At 32.8% G+C, this 18,744-nt stretch overlaps 1 protein-coding gene across 1 annotated transcript in view; it reads right to left on the reverse strand.

The window, feature by feature from the left end:
- The window catches only part of LOC129230434 (rab GTPase-activating protein 1-like), a 176,764-nt gene extending 165,504 nt beyond the window's left edge, over nucleotides 1-11,260 (reverse strand). Inside the window, exons 1-2 of the mRNA XM_054864836.1 lie at nucleotides 11,086-11,260; nucleotides 643-889 (exon numbers count right to left, since the gene is read on the reverse strand). Of these exons, the coding sequence (XP_054720811.1) occupies nucleotides 643-889; nucleotides 11,086-11,241 (403 nt within the window). The 5' untranslated portion in view covers nucleotides 11,242-11,260. The remainder of the gene's footprint in view (nucleotides 1-642; nucleotides 890-11,085) is intronic.
- Between the last annotated feature and the right edge of the window lie 7,484 nt (nucleotides 11,261-18,744).

Below are 18,744 nucleotides of genomic sequence, written 5' to 3' on the forward strand. Positions count from 1 at the left end.
TTTTAGTCACAAACATGCAATATATTTCAACAAAATGGGAAAATGAGTAACCATGAAATTATCAAAATCTGATGTGCATGTGTTGGGATTGAGGAATCTAAAAGAGCAAATGGTATTTTTAATAAATGAAAGTAAAAGAATCAAAATTGAAACTTAATTTAACTTTCTAGAGAAGCAAATCAACTGTTTGGGGTAAACCTGATCTGGCAGTATTGTAGTGCTGTGATTAGAATCTACACAGGCCTCACAATACTACCACATTATAACTTTGCCCCAGTACCAGTTACATTCGGTTACCAATTTTAAAAAAGTACTGTATATAATATTGATGCTAAAAATGAACATTATTAATATAAACAAGTTGGAATAATATGCATGCTCTATAATAATTCATTCAAATCATAAAAAATATACAAAAAAGCTTAGAATGAATAAGCACTTTAAAAATAATTGTGTGGGTCAGTTCTGGGAAAAATCAACAATGATTTTAAAACATTAAACCCCTCAAACGAAAAATAATTTTATCACATTTCAGTATTTCAAATACAAACATAGTGAGTAAGAAAAATTGCTTTTATTTTGAAAAAAAAATGCCAAACAATGAATCTAAACTTTTTCTGTGTAAAAGAAATTGAAACATACTTTCATCTAAAGAGCTAAAAGATGGCGTTAAGCCTATATTTGCACCAGCAATAGCAGACTCCGGTGATTTGACACTTTCACTTTTAGTATTAGAAGCAGATGGCATAGTTGTGTTATCAGATTTATCTCCACTCTCAGGCAGAAGTAATGCAAGAGGGTGATCCGTAACTACTTCTCCTTTTAATTGCTTTTCGCATCGTACAACCTTCTCAGCACATTTTTGGCTTGTAACAGGAATGGCTTGAGTCTATATAAAACAGAGAAATACAAGCACTTTTTTTATTTAACGATTACAATGAAATTGAAAAGGTAAAATGAAACTATACATGATTTGAATCTACATAATAAATGGAAAAAGTGTTTTCCACATTATTTAGTTTCAAAAAAAAAAAAGTTATTTCTGATGTTTATCAATATTATGAAGAGTAATCATAAGAACAAAAACAGCAGAAATGAATAGACACACGACCCCTTCACAAAATCTATTATTGCAAAAGTAGTCTTGCCACAAAACTTGGTATACATTAAAAATCAATCATTTTACAACATTTAACTTAAAAAGCCCAATGAATTCAACTAAAAGCAAAACACTAATGGGAGAAAAAAATGCTTCAATTTTTAAGTCTAAAGTTTTGTGAAATTATCATTCTCTGAGAAAGCTAATAGTCCGGTCAATTTAGACAATGGAAATGACAAAAATTCCAACAAAGCCAAATTTTTGTAGAGACCTTGGGTTTACCATTACAAATAAAGTGCCAGAAGTCCCCATCGATCCCATGTGAGCTAAAAAAGTTATACGAGGTCAAAGGTCAAAATTTTAGGTTTTTTTTCTCAAAAACGGTAAGTTTTATCGAAAAGTACCTCAGACCAATGTTGCAGATCTTAAAATTCTCTATAAAAATGGTCCTTATAATTTTTTTCTCTAAGACCCAACTATTTCTCAGATATTGCGTACTCTCAAAAGACAGCCATCATTTACAGAATCCCCTCTACTCGCATGGCTTTGAATAATATCTGGCTATTCTAGTCCGTGTGGTGTTGTGGAGGACTTATTATTTTTGCATATTCAGTCGAATTTGCATGTAAATTTACTTTATACTGAAAAGTTTAGCCAGAGAGTGTGTGACAACAGCAAAAATATTTGTTTATAAAGCGAGTCGCTTATTCGCCAGATTCTGTCTCCCACTTGCATACCTGCTGGTGGCAGGATGTACGACGTCCTTATGTTTTTAAATTGTAAATAAAAGAATTTTATTTTGTATTCAAGTATTCTTCATATGTTCTCATGTTCGTGGCCAATTGGACCTCGCGACAGCGTCGTTCAACTAACCAGGGGTGCCCACCCCCCTAAGTGCATGGCACACCCCTTCAATATCACGGATCAACCCCCCCCCCCCCAGGGGCGGCATTTCAGCACTTCATTTGGGGGGTCGAGTTTCTCAAATGTGTATTACCACAGTGCGATTCCAAATACACATTAGCTAGAAAGAAGTGGTCAGAAAATCGGTTTATTATGAATAAAAATTAGTGTTTAGAAACAATTAAAATTTTGATTCACTTTAAGAAGTTATCATACAAAACATCTCGAGACTAAATTTATAATACCTTTTGGAAAAGCTTTAATGCATGATTTTTGGAATTCGGAAGAACAGGGAATCGTGTTACTAATCTATCAGTGCCCAGTGTCGTGCCATTTTGCCAGTACAGCTAAATAGAAAAGATAGTGAAAAAGCTCTGACCTTTATCGTGTATGACTTCGTTTGATTTTTTTGCCATTGTGCTTCGAAAATTATTCTCTAGCCTACTGAAACATAAAAAAAATTTCTCTACTAGCTGAGCTGATTAGAATAGTTAAAAAATAATTGAAGTAACAAAGTTATGTATGAAAACATTTTTTATATCTTGCTCTTCAAAATCACCCAGGCAACTTCAAAAATTGTGAGGGGCTTAATTTTTCACTGAATAACCTAGTCTCATCGGCGCTCTCAGCTTCAATGAGATGTCATTTGATTCCAACTTTGTTATTCACTATTTCAGAAACTGGGCCGTATACAAGGGGGGTGTCTTAGGGATCACCTTCCCCCCTCGAAAAGTTCGGCTTGATATTTAAATGTTCGTCTATATTTAAAAATTTCCAAAAAAAAAATAGTGTTCCAAAACTCAAATGTCTTTTATATGTATATTAATTGCAAATAAAATTCATAATAGATAACCCGACGACTTGAACATTAGCACAAATAGCGCAAAACGCTCCGCATGAAAGTTTTTAAACCCTTCCTGAAATTATTTTCTAGTTACGGCCCTGTCCAGAATGATGAGTTCATAGCAAGTACGAAACTGCAGTCTCTGGATGTGATAATCGGTCTTGTCGGTATATTGCTTGTAATTTTTCTTGCCTCATGCTAAAAGTTTTACTCATAACTGAAACATTTTATTTTTCGTTTCCAAAATCTAGATAATATAGAGCAAACCATACAGAAAAATATTTATCATCAAATCTTGTGTTGCACTTGAAACTAAATCTATTATTTCATACAAAATATTAAAAAATCAATGTTTGATTTTGATCATCATCATGTGGGTTTATGTCACTTTTTTTTCTTTTTTATTGGCTCAGAGGAAATTTTTTTTTGAAAACTTTCACGCTTGATTGAAATATACAACTATGTCGAATCTATTTTCAGTTTCAATTGTAGATTGAACTATGGTAGTATGGTGCACAGATCAATTGTAGGTTGAACGGTGGCTGGAATAGTCCAAAAATTAAGGGTAACGAATTGAAGATGTTTTGATAGAGTAAAGCATTTTTCAAAAACTTTCCTCAATATAAATTGAATAAAAATTCCAATGAAGTCATACATGCTAAAAGGGCATGAACTTTTTCACCATTAAAGAATCGTTTTGCAATAATTCTACCAGTCGTCAAATCACTGTTTTGAAGTTATCAAGAAATGTTTTTATGGTTTTAACTCTTGACGACCACCCTGTGTCACTCCGAGATTGCACAATTATAGAGTCCCATAAAACGTATTTGTTGATATGTTTTTTTTTCCATTCAGAAATCACATGCATTTTTAAGAAATATCCATGAAAGCATATAATGCATTGAGCAGCTGAAACGTGTTTCTAGCAGAAGAAAGTGATGAACACTCATTAAATAAATATACACTTAAAAAGGGAGGGTAAAAGTAAATGTAAAATATCAAGGAATTTTCTTGTGAAAATCTTGCAGCCACACAACTTTGCTCTAGCCTCTCATATTGAACAGACCATCGTTACACTGGGCACACAAGTGTGAAATATTTAGCCTATATGAGGAAATTTCTTCTTTAGTTAAAATTAACCATGGTTCTTTCTTTCTTCTATGTCTGAAAAGACCGGAAAATACTTCATGAATTTCTAAGTCGTCATCCAAATAACGAAAAACACTTTCAAGTCTGGGAATATGTCGAGTTTCATCAAATAGTTACTGAGAACCAGAGAGATTTTTTTTCATGAACATTGATTTCTGTCTTACATAAATTGAATTCACCCATTTTCTATCATTCTATTCAAAAAATTTGGGGGTGCGACCGCCCCCTCTTGACCCCCCTATTTGCCGCCCCTGCCCCCCCAAAAAAACGAGAAAAATGCCCCTTAAAACAACCCCTCTAAAAATTTCGATAGCGCAGTTTGAGCCATGACCCCTCCTAGGTGGGCACTCTTGACGTCCCAGCTTCTTTTAAAATTAAACGCAGGGTCGGATTTAGGGGAGAGCAGGCAGGGCTACTGCCCCGGGGCCTCCACAACAAAGGGGCAGCCACAGTAAAATTTTTACAAAATATCCTAACTTCCACGGGTCAGCAAATTTTACGTTTTTTCTCCCAGACATTTTTTTTTTTTTTGTATTTCTACAAAGAATACTTGCACAAAAATAATAATGTTATCGATGAGAAAGCCCTGATTGCAAGTATCCATTTATTACAAATTTTTTATTTGATCGAGCATTTCAGTGGCAATATATATATTTTTTATTGATTTAATTTGTAATTTGTACCTATGAGTTAAAGAGAAATAAAGTAAGTTTTAAAAAAATCCGAAAAATGGTTAACTTTGCAGGTCATCCTTACAACTTCTCGCTTCTTGAGCTCAAAACTGTAAAAATTATTTGACAAAATGACTTGAATGGAAATTTTTTAACGAAAGTATCTATTGAACATGTCCATTTTCTCCCGCTTCCCCTTTTTTTTGACATTTTTAAATAATAACAAAGAATTTTGAATTAATCATTAAAAATCTGTTATAATTTTCTATTAGCAATAGATTGCATGGGTGAGCTCTTTTTTTTTTTTTACCAAAGAAAAGATTTAGCCCTTTAAGTTGGTAAAACCCCTATAATATATCGCTTGAAATTTATTATATACTGAATGTATTAAGGTTACAAGAAATGAAAAGCAAAATTTTAGTGTTCTTGCTGTTACAAAAATCAATTTCGAAAATGCCGTTTACAAAACTCGTGATCATAAAAATAGTCAAATGTCGCACATGATTTAGTATATAATACATCTGTGATCCTTTTTTTCTGACGCTTATTTATTAACTTTTCAAATGAAATGTTTGTTTAGACATAAATAAGAAACAGTAATTTTAAGTCTATAAATTATACTAATAATAACATAAAAAATAAATAGCAGTAACTTCAGGATGTATTTACTATTGAAGTGCTGATCAAAAATATCGGATATACACATTATCAAAATATTCCGATATATATTAAAGTATTGGATATTTTCGAACCCTGATTAGGGGCCTCCACTCCTTCGTTGCCCCGGGGCCTCCACAATTCCAAATCCGGCCATAGTTAAACATGTAGTTCCAGTAAATAAATGTATTTATTGCAAGTGTCTACTTTTGTTTGTGCTGATCAATATTTAAGAGAAATGTCACAATTATGCTTTATTTGCAATAAACTTTTGACTGAAGGTGAAACTGTTGTGCTGGGCATTCGTGGAATGCCAACTTTAACTGATGCAAGTGTCACGAGAAGTTATGAATTTGCTGATTATTTAAGAAGTCAAAAGCCCATTACAGTTCACGCGGATTGCAGAAAATCATACACACGGAAAAGTTCAATCTCTGCAGCAGCGTGAAAATGAACAGGACTACTTCAAAAGTAAGTGGAGCGCGATTAAGTGAATTTGAATCTAGCTTTTGTTTTTAAAAAAATGGCTTAGTTTGTGGCGATAAAGCGGATCAGGAGGCTGAGAAGAAAACACAGAATTATCGCAGAAAAAATCATAAAGCAGCGACTAAATCATACTGAAAATTAATACGTGCAAGGCTAGCTTTGGACACATCTCAGAACAATTTTTAGCTAATTTTAAAAGGGATTCTTTGAATGTAATTATAGAAAAAGTATGCATTTTTCTGCGATAATTCTGCCCTTTCTTCTTCCCAGCCTCTTTATCAGCTTCATCGCCACAAAATAAGCAGTTTTTTTAAAAACAAAAGCTAGATTCAGATTTATTTAATTGCGCTCTAGTAGGAGGTGGACTTACTTTTGAAGTACTGGCCTGTTCGTTAGGGTGGAGTGAAAAAAATCAAAATCTGATAAATGCTAAGTAAAAGCCTGGAAAAGTTGCCTTTTGTAGAAATATTTGGTCATGCAAAAAGATTTCGATCGCAAAAAATATCTTGAGGTGTTGTTTGCACCTTGAAGTTGACCATTATTGCATAAAAACTGGAAAAAGTTACAATAATTTCATTAAGTAGCAAAATATAATAAATTTGGTGTTATATCACTTAAGAGTAGGTTTTTTGAGTAGATTACACACTGCATAAGATCATTTTAATAATAAACTGCATTTTAAAGTTCCACACATGCGTTGAATTTGACCAATATAGTGTCAGAACTGAATAACATTGTGTTGCTCTGTACTTAGAGAATAAGTATTAGAAGTTATGATTTGTAAAAGTTTGCTTTCGTATTAATTCTTATAATTCTCTACTTAGCCCATAACTTTGGCTCAAAATGTCAAATTTACCTATGATAGAGAACAAAGGTTAAGTTTAAAATTTTTTAAATATAAATGTGGCTTGCAACAGCCTACATAAGTCACCCTTCGAAACAAAAGAAGTTTTTAAATAAATTGAGCCCTCAAACTGTAACCACATTGATTACAATAAAAGATACAATAAGTTTGGCATGCGAGTTGAACTATTTGACTTCTTATAATTTTCAGTCTTGATTGAATTGTGGTTTGATGGTATTGTGGCTTAATATTTCTAGATTATAATCTGACTCGAATAAATCCATCCCTTTTCGTTAGACAACAAACTGTACCTGACACTTCTTTTTCTTATTTTACGTATTATCTCACTGCTTTAGTGTGACATGTGATGTTTTCAAAACCATGCTACTCAGTAGGTATGCCATCAAGCATCATTTTTTTCAAAGTTTTATCGGAAATCCCCTTTACGAAAGAGGGAGCCGAGTTTTATCAGGTCTGCTTATCAATGAGCTCATAGTAGTCTCTCAGCTTCAAAATTGAAATCTGGAATTATAAATTTTCATTGTTCAGTTTAATTCTTCGAACTGGTCGTCGTACTCCGTCTTGAAACAAATTCTCTGATGATGGTCATCCGCAATATCCAGTGTTATATTTTTTAGATCCTCAAAGTAATAGTTTGCAGAACAAGTGCTGATAATCTAAGCATAGTACGATGGCAAGTTTGAAGGATTCGATTGGATAATGAAAATTTACAGTTCCAGATTTCAATTTTGATGCAGAGAGACAGACTACCTTGAGTTCTTTGATAAGCAGAAGTGGGAAAACTCGGATCATCTTCTTAAAAATGGAATTTCAGATAAAACTTTAAAAGAAATGGTGCTTGATGGTGTAAACTTTAAAAGAAATGGTGCTTGATGGCGTACCAACTGAATTATATGATTTCCAAAACTATACTAAAGCAGTGGGACGATGCGCAAAATTAGCCGAAGAAGCGTCAACTACAGTTTGTTATCTAAACAAAAGAGATAGATTTCTTACCAGGAAACATCACGATGAAGGAAATTCAAAAAAATTCCAAATTGGTGGCATTCGAAAGAGCATTGGAAAACATGTTTATGGCACTGAAACTGCGTGCCCTCGTGACCACGTTATCGAAATATGATGTCTTAAAAAATGCCGAAATTTTTAGTAAAGTCGCCAAATTTACCGAGTTTTGTTCAGAAATGGAAGGTACGGCACGAATTCAACATCTGCATCTGACAAGACATTTCACTTCCATATTTGGTCACCACCAAAGCGCGTGAGAAATATCGCATTAATTCTTGACTCGGGGTGACTACTATGGCGCGGGTCGTGGCACAGACTGCAGCATTGAAATTTCTAGGGGCTTGTGTTCCGGGATATTAACGTGCAACTGTATAGGGGAAAACGCCACAGCCCGAAATATTTGTTTTATTTTATTGTAAAAACAATGAAATTTTTTGTTATTCTTAAGACTGTTAAAAAACTGATGTTTAAAACTTTTATGCTTCTGTGGGTGAAATATTTCCACTGAAAGAGTTTTTTCGATGATGAAACTTTTTTGAAAAAAATATGATAACCGTAGAGAAACGGTAAACACACTTTAAAGTCTTTTTTTTTTTTTGAAAAGTCGTAAATCTGAAGTCTTCAACAGTATCTAAATACGAAGAAAACGACATTTTTAAAGATTTCAAACCATGTTCTAGAATTAAAAAAAAAACGATTTCTGTCAGTTATTTCCAGTGTGTTTTTCGTTATGTGTATCGTTTTCAAGTTATGTGTAAACCCTCTAACAAGTCAAATAAAAAAAAACTGTATTAATTTTTATTTTGCTCGTATCTGAATTCCCTTTTAACGTGAAACGTGATTGGTAAAAGTGACTTCAGTATTTTTAAAAATGATTAAATAACATGCAATATGATGTGCATTTACGTTATAGCGACTTTCAGTTGCAGTGACAGACTTTTTCGAACTACAAGGGTTGTTGTAATGAACGTCGACTATAAAATTTTTGATAAGAATCTGTTATGAAGTAATTTCCGACATCGTTAGTTTTGCCGTGCACATTTTTGACATTTACTATCCGTTGTTTTCTTTTTTTTAATTATTATTTTTTTTTTTTGATTTTAAATTAAACATTTTTGCTAGCAGTGGTCAGACAATAAAACTTCATGAATGATAATAACTTTTGAAAAAATAAATAAGAGCTGGGATACTACAATCCATGATCATATTCTTTCAACATCAAAAACTATCCATTTTATTTTCAATATATAAGCTTTAATAAGCATGTTTTTTTTTACTTAGTCATAATTAATTCTCGTACATAATTATTAATTACTTACAACACATTTCATTACAAGAGTACAAACTTAAATTAGTTAAGTAAAACACACTTGAAATGCACTTAAATTCTGAAATGCATTATTATCACGATTACAAAGTTAAATCCTGCGTTCAATTTCGTTATAAAGTTGTAGCTCCTCTGGATAAAGCTCTCTAGTTTCCATTTCACAGGCTTCATAGTTACTTTTTAATTTTACCCACACAAGTAAAAGGTTAATTCGAAACATCGTTTACGCGCTTAGCAGATGACCAGAAATGGAAATGAGAGTCTTGCTAGACGCAGGCGATGAAATCACGTGGTATTTTCCATTTCTTGCCAAGTCTTTAAATTTGGCGAATTTTCGTAAGATTTCGACAGATTTTGACCCCCCATATCTCAAAAACAAAAGGACGAGGGCACACAATATTTGGGTCAAATTTTTTTCTAAAGATACTCTTTCGAATGCGACCATTTTTAACTTTTTTCATGATTACTGAACTTGTGATGTTTCCTGGTTAGAATCAGATTAGAATATAGAAATCTTACCCACAATGTATCACTAAGGCCAAACATGGTCAGGAGTTAAGATAATAATGCGACTCACCAGCCAAATTATGTTTTATTGTATGAAATGTGGTTACAGTTTGAGAGCTCAAAACACATTAAAAGGGGGCTATTTTTCTCATTTTGGGGGGAGGGTTCTTGATTTGTTAGGGTCTTCAAGCTATTGAGGAGGTGTGCCCATTCCCTAGGGGGGTGGGCACCCCTGGGTACGTGAAAGACACCACATGGACTAGAATAGCAAGATGTTATGCAAGGTCATGCGAGTAAAGGGGGTTCTGTAAATCACTGGCCGTCTTTTGAGAGTACGCAATATCTGGGAAATGGTTTGGTCTTAGAGAAAAAATCATAAGGACGATTTTTATAGAGAATTTTGAGATCGACAAGTTTGATTGAGGTACTTTTCGATAAAACTTTCCATTTTTGAGAAAAATCCAAAAACCTAAAATTTTGACCTTTGATCCCAAATAACTTTTTTAGCTCACATGGGATTGATGGGGACTTTTGGCACTTTATTTGTAATGGTAAACCCAAGGTCTCCGCAAAAAATTGGATTTGTCTGAATTTTTGTTTTTTCATTACTATTTTTATGTCTGAATTGACCGGACTATAAGCAACAAAGAGTACAATTATTAAAACTATTAAATTGGTTTTAAATTTTGTCGACAGATTGTTGAATTATTTTTTTAAGTGAAAATGTATATCTATAACTATAAAATAAAATAGAATTTGAAAAGAAATTCTTAAAAGTGTGCTCATTACTGGTACATCCGTCCCGGTAGATGTTAAAAACAGACTAGTTCTTTGTAAGTTTCAAAGCTAGACATGTTTAAAGAATGCAATATTTTAATAGCTTCATTTTAAAGTAACAAAAGATGCTCATATAATTATTAACTAATTTAATGAAACTTATTTTGTTCTTTGCAACTTTCAAGTTAAAAAGAATACTGTTAATTATTTGAGTTTCTGATTCCAATGGCTCAGTACACACAAACTTTCGTGAAATCTCTTTGAGCTAAAAGTCTTCACTGGGAATAACTTGGAAGCTGGAAGTATTTTTTACTGATATTTTGCTTTTACACTAATTGATTGAGCTTAAAAATGATGAGAGAACTGTGACAACAACTGTTTTACAAATGTGAAAGGTCTAATTTTAAGATATTAAATTTTGTGAAGGGGCCGCAATGAAAACCCAATTTGCATCTGAATCAACCCCTGACTTTGTATAATTATAATTGAAAAATAAATATAGTGAAACCTGTGTATAACAATACTGTCTATAGCAATAAACCTGTCTATTATGATATTCTCCTCGGTCCCAGCAAAATGTCAGCATGAATAATCAAACTGTCAATAACAATATTTTTTTATGTGCCAATAGTATCATTGTAGACACGTTTTGCTGTATATTCACAACATAAATTATGGTGGGCTGAAGCGGCCAAATTACACCTCATGATTCAGCCAGGCCGCAGCTTTGTTCTATCTCTAACACGTCTCTAAATAAATAGTGAAATCATGAGTAAAAAACATAAAGGAACTTACAGAGTTAAAAAGACTAGATTCAGGTCTGAATAAAGAATCACATTTCTCAGTATTTTTCAAATCTGGTTTTGCTAACACAGATTCAGCGCCACAAAGGATTTCAAACTCTTCACTAGTGGAGAGAGACTCTGAGCTAATTTCTACATCTTCAGTCATTGTTCACTGCAAAAATGTCATCTCTTCCACCTTCAAGGCATCCAAGATCTGATGTTTAAAAGGGGAAAAAAAAGTTAGGCAAAATGCTGCAGAACTGTAACTTTTATTGAAAAATTTCAAGAGGTAAAATTCAATTCAGTACTACTTAACTACTTTCACTAAATATGTCATAAAATTAGAGATGTTCCGAGTACTCGGTAACTACTCGGTACTCAGCCAATTTGCCAAGTACTCAGTAATCAGCCAAATTTTGATCAGGTACTCGGCCAATACCGAGTAGTTGTAAAAAATTGAATATTGTTCAAAGCAGATTTTACACTTAATAAAAAAGTACAAGCATATAATAAGTTGCAATCATTTACAATTCAAATTTAATAGTCAAATTCAAATTTTGAGGATAATGAAGTTTTTTATGCTTTTTTATATTATTAAATGGATTTTTGAAGCATAAAAATACGATAGCTTGTAGATTTAAAGACATCGTAAAAAAGCCGAATTTTTTTATATTCATTAGCTCACTTTTTATGCACTGAAAAAAATGTTCCTTGTAATGCAGAAACACTACATAGGAGCAATGAAATGCTTAAACTAATGCTCCTGCACATTTGTGTTTTTAACGTTGTTCCATTTGCTTTTAAAAATAATTTACGTTTAGCAGACTAGAAGTATAGATTGATATAATTTATTTTAATTCCAACTTGATTAATCCTACCTTTTACGTATTTGTTTAACTTTAGCTTAAAAAATAACTTATTTGAAAAATTATTGACACAAACAAAATCTTTTCAATCATGCGTAATTAAATTTCACCTGGAATTTTGTTTTAATAACTATTATTTGGACATGGATGTCTATTGTGTTGTGGTTCTTCTTAAAACAAAATTGGAAGTCGGTACTCGGTAACTCGGTACTCGGCGGCCGAGTAGTGAAAGGCAGAGAGTACTCGGCTATGCTCTAAATAAAATATATGTATACCGAGTGCTACTCGGTATGTCTCTAAATAAAATAATCTATTTTTCATTATATTTGTCACTATTTGAAAAACAGTCAATTTAAAACTTTTGAGTGATTGTTAAAAATTGTTAAATATATTTTACAGCTCCCAAATCTCTAAATCCTACACTAGGTTTACTGTTAGGTCTTAATATCATTATGGTAAAAATGTTTGAAATTGCATTATATATCAATTGCTCTAACTCAACGGTTGTCAATTGCTGGTACATGTATCCTTGGGATACATGAAAATCTCTAAAGCTGTACAGGGTTAACCTCCAAAATGCACATACAAAATTATATTGAAAAATCTGGAACTGTCATAAAAACGAGAAAATCATGCTGTGACTTGATGGAAAACAAAAATATTGTGATATTTTGTTAATCAACTTCTAAACTGTTATAAAAACAGAAAACAAACAAGCAGAGATTGCAACTAAGTACAAGTTGAGGTTTTTAACAACATACTTTATGTGGAAAAGGGTTTTTGAGTTCACCTTAAGTTAGAATTTCATGAAGAACAACTGTAGAAACAAGTTTAATTTAGAAAAAAAAAAGGGGGGGGGGAGTTACAATTCTTTTTGACCAGACCATGTTAGAAATGAAGCAAAGCATTTGTGAAATTTCTGACCAAACAAGCCTTATAAAAAAACACTAATTAATTTCAGAAATCTCTTTTTAATTTCTTGTCTGATAACCAAAAACTGTACAAAAAAAATATCCATTAAAATAAGATTTCTTGTTTTTAATTTCAATTATATATTCTTAATTAATCTTAACAATTAAAATTGATCCCTCATTTGATTATAACACTTATTAACTATTGGAGGTCTGCAGAGAAGAAAAGCACAATAGCACAAGCTTAAAAGTAAAATTAACACAAGGCAAAATGGATTTTCAGGTGTTTTTCTTTTTTTTTTTTCATCAATTGAAAATAATCATGGAATGAATTTGTGTACGTAATCAGCATCCAAAATAGGGGGGTAGCAAACTAAGGTCCTTGCATGGAGCGGCAGCTTCTGGGGACAGTAAATGCACCTTATTTCTGCAATTTTTCTTTGAAGCTCGATACAAAAACTTGATAGATAGGTAACGGCAAAAGTTTAAAGTTTTTGTCCCAACTCGGGAAAATCGAAAGTATGGCACTGTATATAATACATACAATAACACAGGTAAAATTGAATTCATTTATAAACTCAATATTACCCAAAAATAAATAATGGTCCAACCAAAAGAAGAAACAAAGGAAGAAAAAAAAAATTTTAATTTTTTAAAACAAATGTTTAAAAAATAGAAAAAAAATCAATTTACACATTAAGTAGAAGAATAATAAACTTGAAATACTCTGAATGTCAATATCTCTAGGGCCATTCCACGATCATGTATGTGACATTCGTAAAAAAAAAATTCAATAAAATAAATTTTTTAAATGGATTGAAACTAAATATTTTCATGAATTTTTTTTTATTTGATAAGAGTACTACATTTATATACATTTTTTTTTCACATAAATTGCATGAATCAATTAGATGCAAGCTAAATAAATTGTATCTATCATGTATGTGACAATTTTTGGAAGTCCCTTTTTACTTTGAAACTTCCACAATTAATTTCAGCAAATGTACGAAGATTTCAATGTTGATATTTAACATCTAAGCTGAAGTTAATAAAAAGTTTTTTTACGCTTCTTCAGGTCCAGGTACATTTTTAAAAAAATAAAAACCAGGTATCATGTTTGTGATATGGCAATCATGTGTGTGACAGAGAATGAAATTAATGCAATATTTTAAGCATAGCTTTGCTTATATAAGTTTTTTATCTGTAAGAACTACAAAATTATTTTTGACATACATGATTTTAAGACAGAATATAATAAATTTGCATTAAATAAGGTTAATTTTACAGTTTCGTGTCTACCTAAATTCACGGCCGATCCTAGCAGGTGTGCAGAGTGTGCACCGCACAAGGGCGACCAAAGCAAGGAGCGGTCGCAGGCCAAATCATATAGTTCTTTTAATCAAGCAAAATTCCTTAAGAATTTCTCAAAAGATAACTTATAATACGTAAAATAAATGTGCTAAATTTTAAATGTTCAATTATCAAAGTAAGTGCCGATTTCGAGACAGCATAGCATAGTTAAAGAAAAATAGATTGTTAGGAAGCGTGTTGGTTCATTGCCCATTAATATTTACTCTTTACACACATGCTTCATTTGGTTACAAAATTTATGACAGAACCTGTAATCAGGCATGGATACAGGGGTGGGGAGATGATGGAAATGGCCCCCTCCGTAAGCATGAAAGGATGCCTTCTAAAAGGAGCACTCAGGGCCCAGAGCAGCCACTAATGTTTACCCTCCAAGCTTTCATAGACCTAAACAATGAAGACATATTTTACATACAGTAAAACCTGTAAAGTTGACCACCTTTGTAAGTTTACCACCTGTCTAGGCTGACCGCTTTTGTCAGGAACGGAATTAGTCCTATCTCATATAATGAAGAAAAACCTCTGTAACTTAACCACCTCTCTATCTTGACCACCTGTCTATCTTGACCACTAATGTTCGCCAAATTTGGTTTGGAGTATTGTAAAAAAACCTTTGTAAGTTGACCACTTAGTTTATTTTTTTTTTAACTTCTTCAGCAAATTATTTTATTTTATTATTTATTTATTTTTTATTATTATTATTATTATATTTCATAGCTTTCCAAGAATGTTTTTAATGCTTTGATGACAGAGCAAACAGCATTTTACTAACTAAACAACAGCATAAAGCTTAATGATGCTCTTTATTCTCCAAACTTGTTTTTCATTTGTTGTTCTATTTGAGATAGCTTTTTGTACTCTGTTCAGTGAAAATATTGTCAGTAGAAAAGTTTAAAGTCTTCCCTTTCAGTTGCAATATGTTGTGACAACACAGGAATTGTGCTAAAAAGAGCAGGTCCGGATCTACACATTTTGATGCCCCTGCAACAAAATATGTAGGACCCCTCCTTAGTGGCCCGCAGTGTCTATTAGTAAAGTGAATACGTCTTATTGCTAGTTTTTTTTTTTTCTATTTTTTCTTCAATTTCTATTGCTGTTAGCCCCTTTAAGGATGCGGGCCTCTCGCACTGCGGGTACGCAGATCTGGGTTTGCTAATTAGTAAAGTTACACGTTTCTGGTGCAAGGGATTAAGAGATAGGATATTTTGATTTTGTATTTATGAACTGGGAGAGTTGAGCTTGTTGCTCTTTGTGCAAAAAGTTTTACATAAAAAGGTTTCAAAAAGAAAGTTAGCTGAATTTGAGATTAATAAGTATGAAATATTAAAATTAACTGAAAAGGGAAAAAGCCAGAGAATATTAGCTGGCATACATGGAATTTCTGAAACTAAAGTGTCTAATGTAGTTAAAAACAAGGAAAAACTAACAAAATTATTTAAATAGTATTCTTAATTATTGTTTCCCTTTCAATAATGTTAAACAATGAAAGAGAGTTGAACAGAAAGAGTAAGGGTGAATTCCTCAAAAAAATGAATACATGGTGCAAGAAATGACAAAAAATATAAAAAAATTATTACCACCCTTTATAAGTTGACCACCTGTCTAAGTTGACCGCCAAAGTACTGCACCGCGAGTGGTCAACTTACACAGGTTTCACTGTATTATATTTTAAAAAAGCTATACTGATTAGATACTCTCGCAAGCATTTCAAACAACAAATTATGTTTTCAACAATCACGGCTGCGTGGAGAGACAGTGGAAAATTGTGACTCCCCTGAGAGTCAAATATATATGAATGAACTAAAATTTTGTATTTTTCCCCCTTTACAGCATTTTTCTTTTTTTTTTTGAATTGAAATCACGAATGAACTGCCCGGTTTCAGATCAGGGCTCTTGCCCTGGGTAGTAAATTTAAATGTGGCTCCAAAACGAAGATCCAAAAGGATGCCATGACCTCCTTGACGAGACTAAAGAAGGCTTAAAATGGCATTTTTAGGACTTTAATTTCGGAAAATTTTGCTGATTGAATCACCGATCTTAAGGACCCAATTAAATCTCTGATTCACCCCTTCAAAATTAACTTAATTAAACATAGCCTGAAAATGTTGGCTTTAAAATCCAGAATGTGTTTTCAGATGACAGCCCTTATTAATGTCATCAAAAATTGCTTAATGACATTTTTTCTATTTCGTTTTCGAAATTTTTTTGATGGAGGGCTCCAAAATCCATTTCCAAACATTACTACCAAAGATAGTCTCAATAAGTGTCTTTAGAGAGGCCCCTAATCGGATCCCCTCAGTTTGAAATTGACTTCAGTTTCAAAAAACAGTTCGTGAGGACACACTGAAACCCCGCCCACTCTTTGTCCCATCGTAATCAAACAATGCCTAAAATACGATTTTGGGTCTTCAATTTCTAAAAAAAACTGTAGAGGAGAACTGCCTGGCTTATGTAACTTTTCACGGCGCTAAGGCATATACCCATCAATCAATGAAGTGAAGTAGACAAGTCTATAGTTGTGTTTTTCAGATATTATCGAAAAATATCCGAAAGATCTGTTGAAGCTTCCCAGTTTTATTAACTTCACCAAGGATTGCATAAAATTGCGCTTTTAGAAATATCCACTTGGGAGCCCCAAAACCCTTCCTTCCCAAAAATAGCCTAAAATGGATTTTAGTTCCAAAAAATATTTTGATTCGGAATTTTTTCACGTTTCCCCTATCGTTTTCAAATATCGCCAAAAAGGGGGGGGGTTGAAACAATAGTGCCAAGAAATCACCGGAGGAAAGCCACCAGATCCCTTACCGTCACTAAAGACAGCCTAAATTTGTGTTTTAAACTTCAATTTTGAAAACTTTCAATGGGATATGATTGAATCTCCCTCCTTCTAGCAACATCAACAAAGATAACCCAAAACCGCTTGTTTAAAACTTCAGTTTCGGAATTTTTCGTGAAGAGCGCCGATTTTTCCTAAGCTACGGTCACAAAAAATAGCTTCGAATTGATTTCAATTTTGAAAGAATTTTAGAAGAGAACTCCAACATTACTTTTCTCCTGGTTTCGAAAAAGTTCTTAAAATAGCGATATTTGACGTCGATTTCGAAAATTTCTCCATGCACCTTGAATATACCCGACTCTTTTCTCCTTGCAACCAAACACAATCAAAGATTATTAAAACTACTTTTCATACACCAATTTCGATAATTTTCTGGGAGCAATCCCCCCCTCCCCTGATTCCCCCTCATCCGTCCTTTCTCCAATGTCACCGAAGACAGACTATAAAATGCGTTTTTACGACTACTAAATTTTGGTATCTATTACTTTCTTCAAAGATATAAATTGTACCTAAGAAGTTCTTACTAGAAAATTTTTCTTCATTTTTATAAGTTCAACCTTCTGTTTTTTTTTTTTTTAATTAGAACTTGATATAGAAATTTAATGAAATATTTATATGGATGTAACAGATTAGTCAAAATATTCAAATTACTCTTGAAGGGGAATATTTCAAAATGAATGCGGTTTCTTTACAGCCACAATTAGTGTAGAAATGCTATTCAGAATTTTCAAAAATAATTGCATGAATACTTTGTATTCTTTTCACCTCCTGTGCTTTTCACCTATCTATAGCTTCATATTCTTCATCGATTTGATGTTGCATTATTGACATAACTGTGATATTAGGCATAACTTTAGCAGCTACTCTCGAAAAATCTAAAGCTGTTTGGACTATTTCTCGTCTGACCATAACCTCCGCACGCACTTGTGCTTTTGCTGACCCACCAATATCAAAGACAACTCCTTTGCAATGAGAAATGGCAGTATATTTCCAACTATGTTATGAAATTTTTCTTGGAATTTTAAATTTAGTTCATGAAGTAAATATGCCATGTACCGATTCTTAAATTCATTCGATGGGCCATCGGTCCAAATTATTAATTTTGATCTATTATTAGCCGGAATTACATTTAGGAGGTTGTTTAAAAACACAGCAACAGTGTTTTTACTTTTATCATTGGTGTCTGATACAATAAGAGAACATAGGGTATTTTGTGCATCAAACAATGCTGCAGTAAACAAAGTGACAGAGCTCCGATTCCATAATGCTGACTGCACCTCTCCTTGCCACTCGCACCCATAATTCATCGCAAAATCCAGTCGAAGAACTAAACCATGCTTTTTGTAATTCTCGAATGCCGATGCTTGGATTCACTTAATGCGAACATGTTCTTGAAATTGAGGAAGAGCGGTTTTAATATCATTCAGTAACTTGGCAGCGCAGCTTTCATGATGTTTTATTTCTAGCTGCTTTATTTCAGGGTGTTTCTCCCAAAGCAACCATTGAACATGGGACTCAGGTGTAAACTTAGTAGTTTCTATTGTAAGACAGGCTCCATTTTGAGTCTTCACAGCTATTTTGCCAACAATCAGATTGCACGTTTTTGCATGTGGGCAGTTCTCAAAAGGTGGGAACAAAAAAGTTAACTTTGAGCAATTTCAAAAATTTTCAAATTTGATATCAATTTT

The sequence above is a fragment of the Uloborus diversus genome, chromosome 1, assembly GCF_026930045.1.
Source record: "Uloborus diversus isolate 005 chromosome 1, Udiv.v.3.1, whole genome shotgun sequence".
Taxonomy (NCBI): Eukaryota; Metazoa; Arthropoda; class Arachnida; order Araneae; family Uloboridae; genus Uloborus; species Uloborus diversus.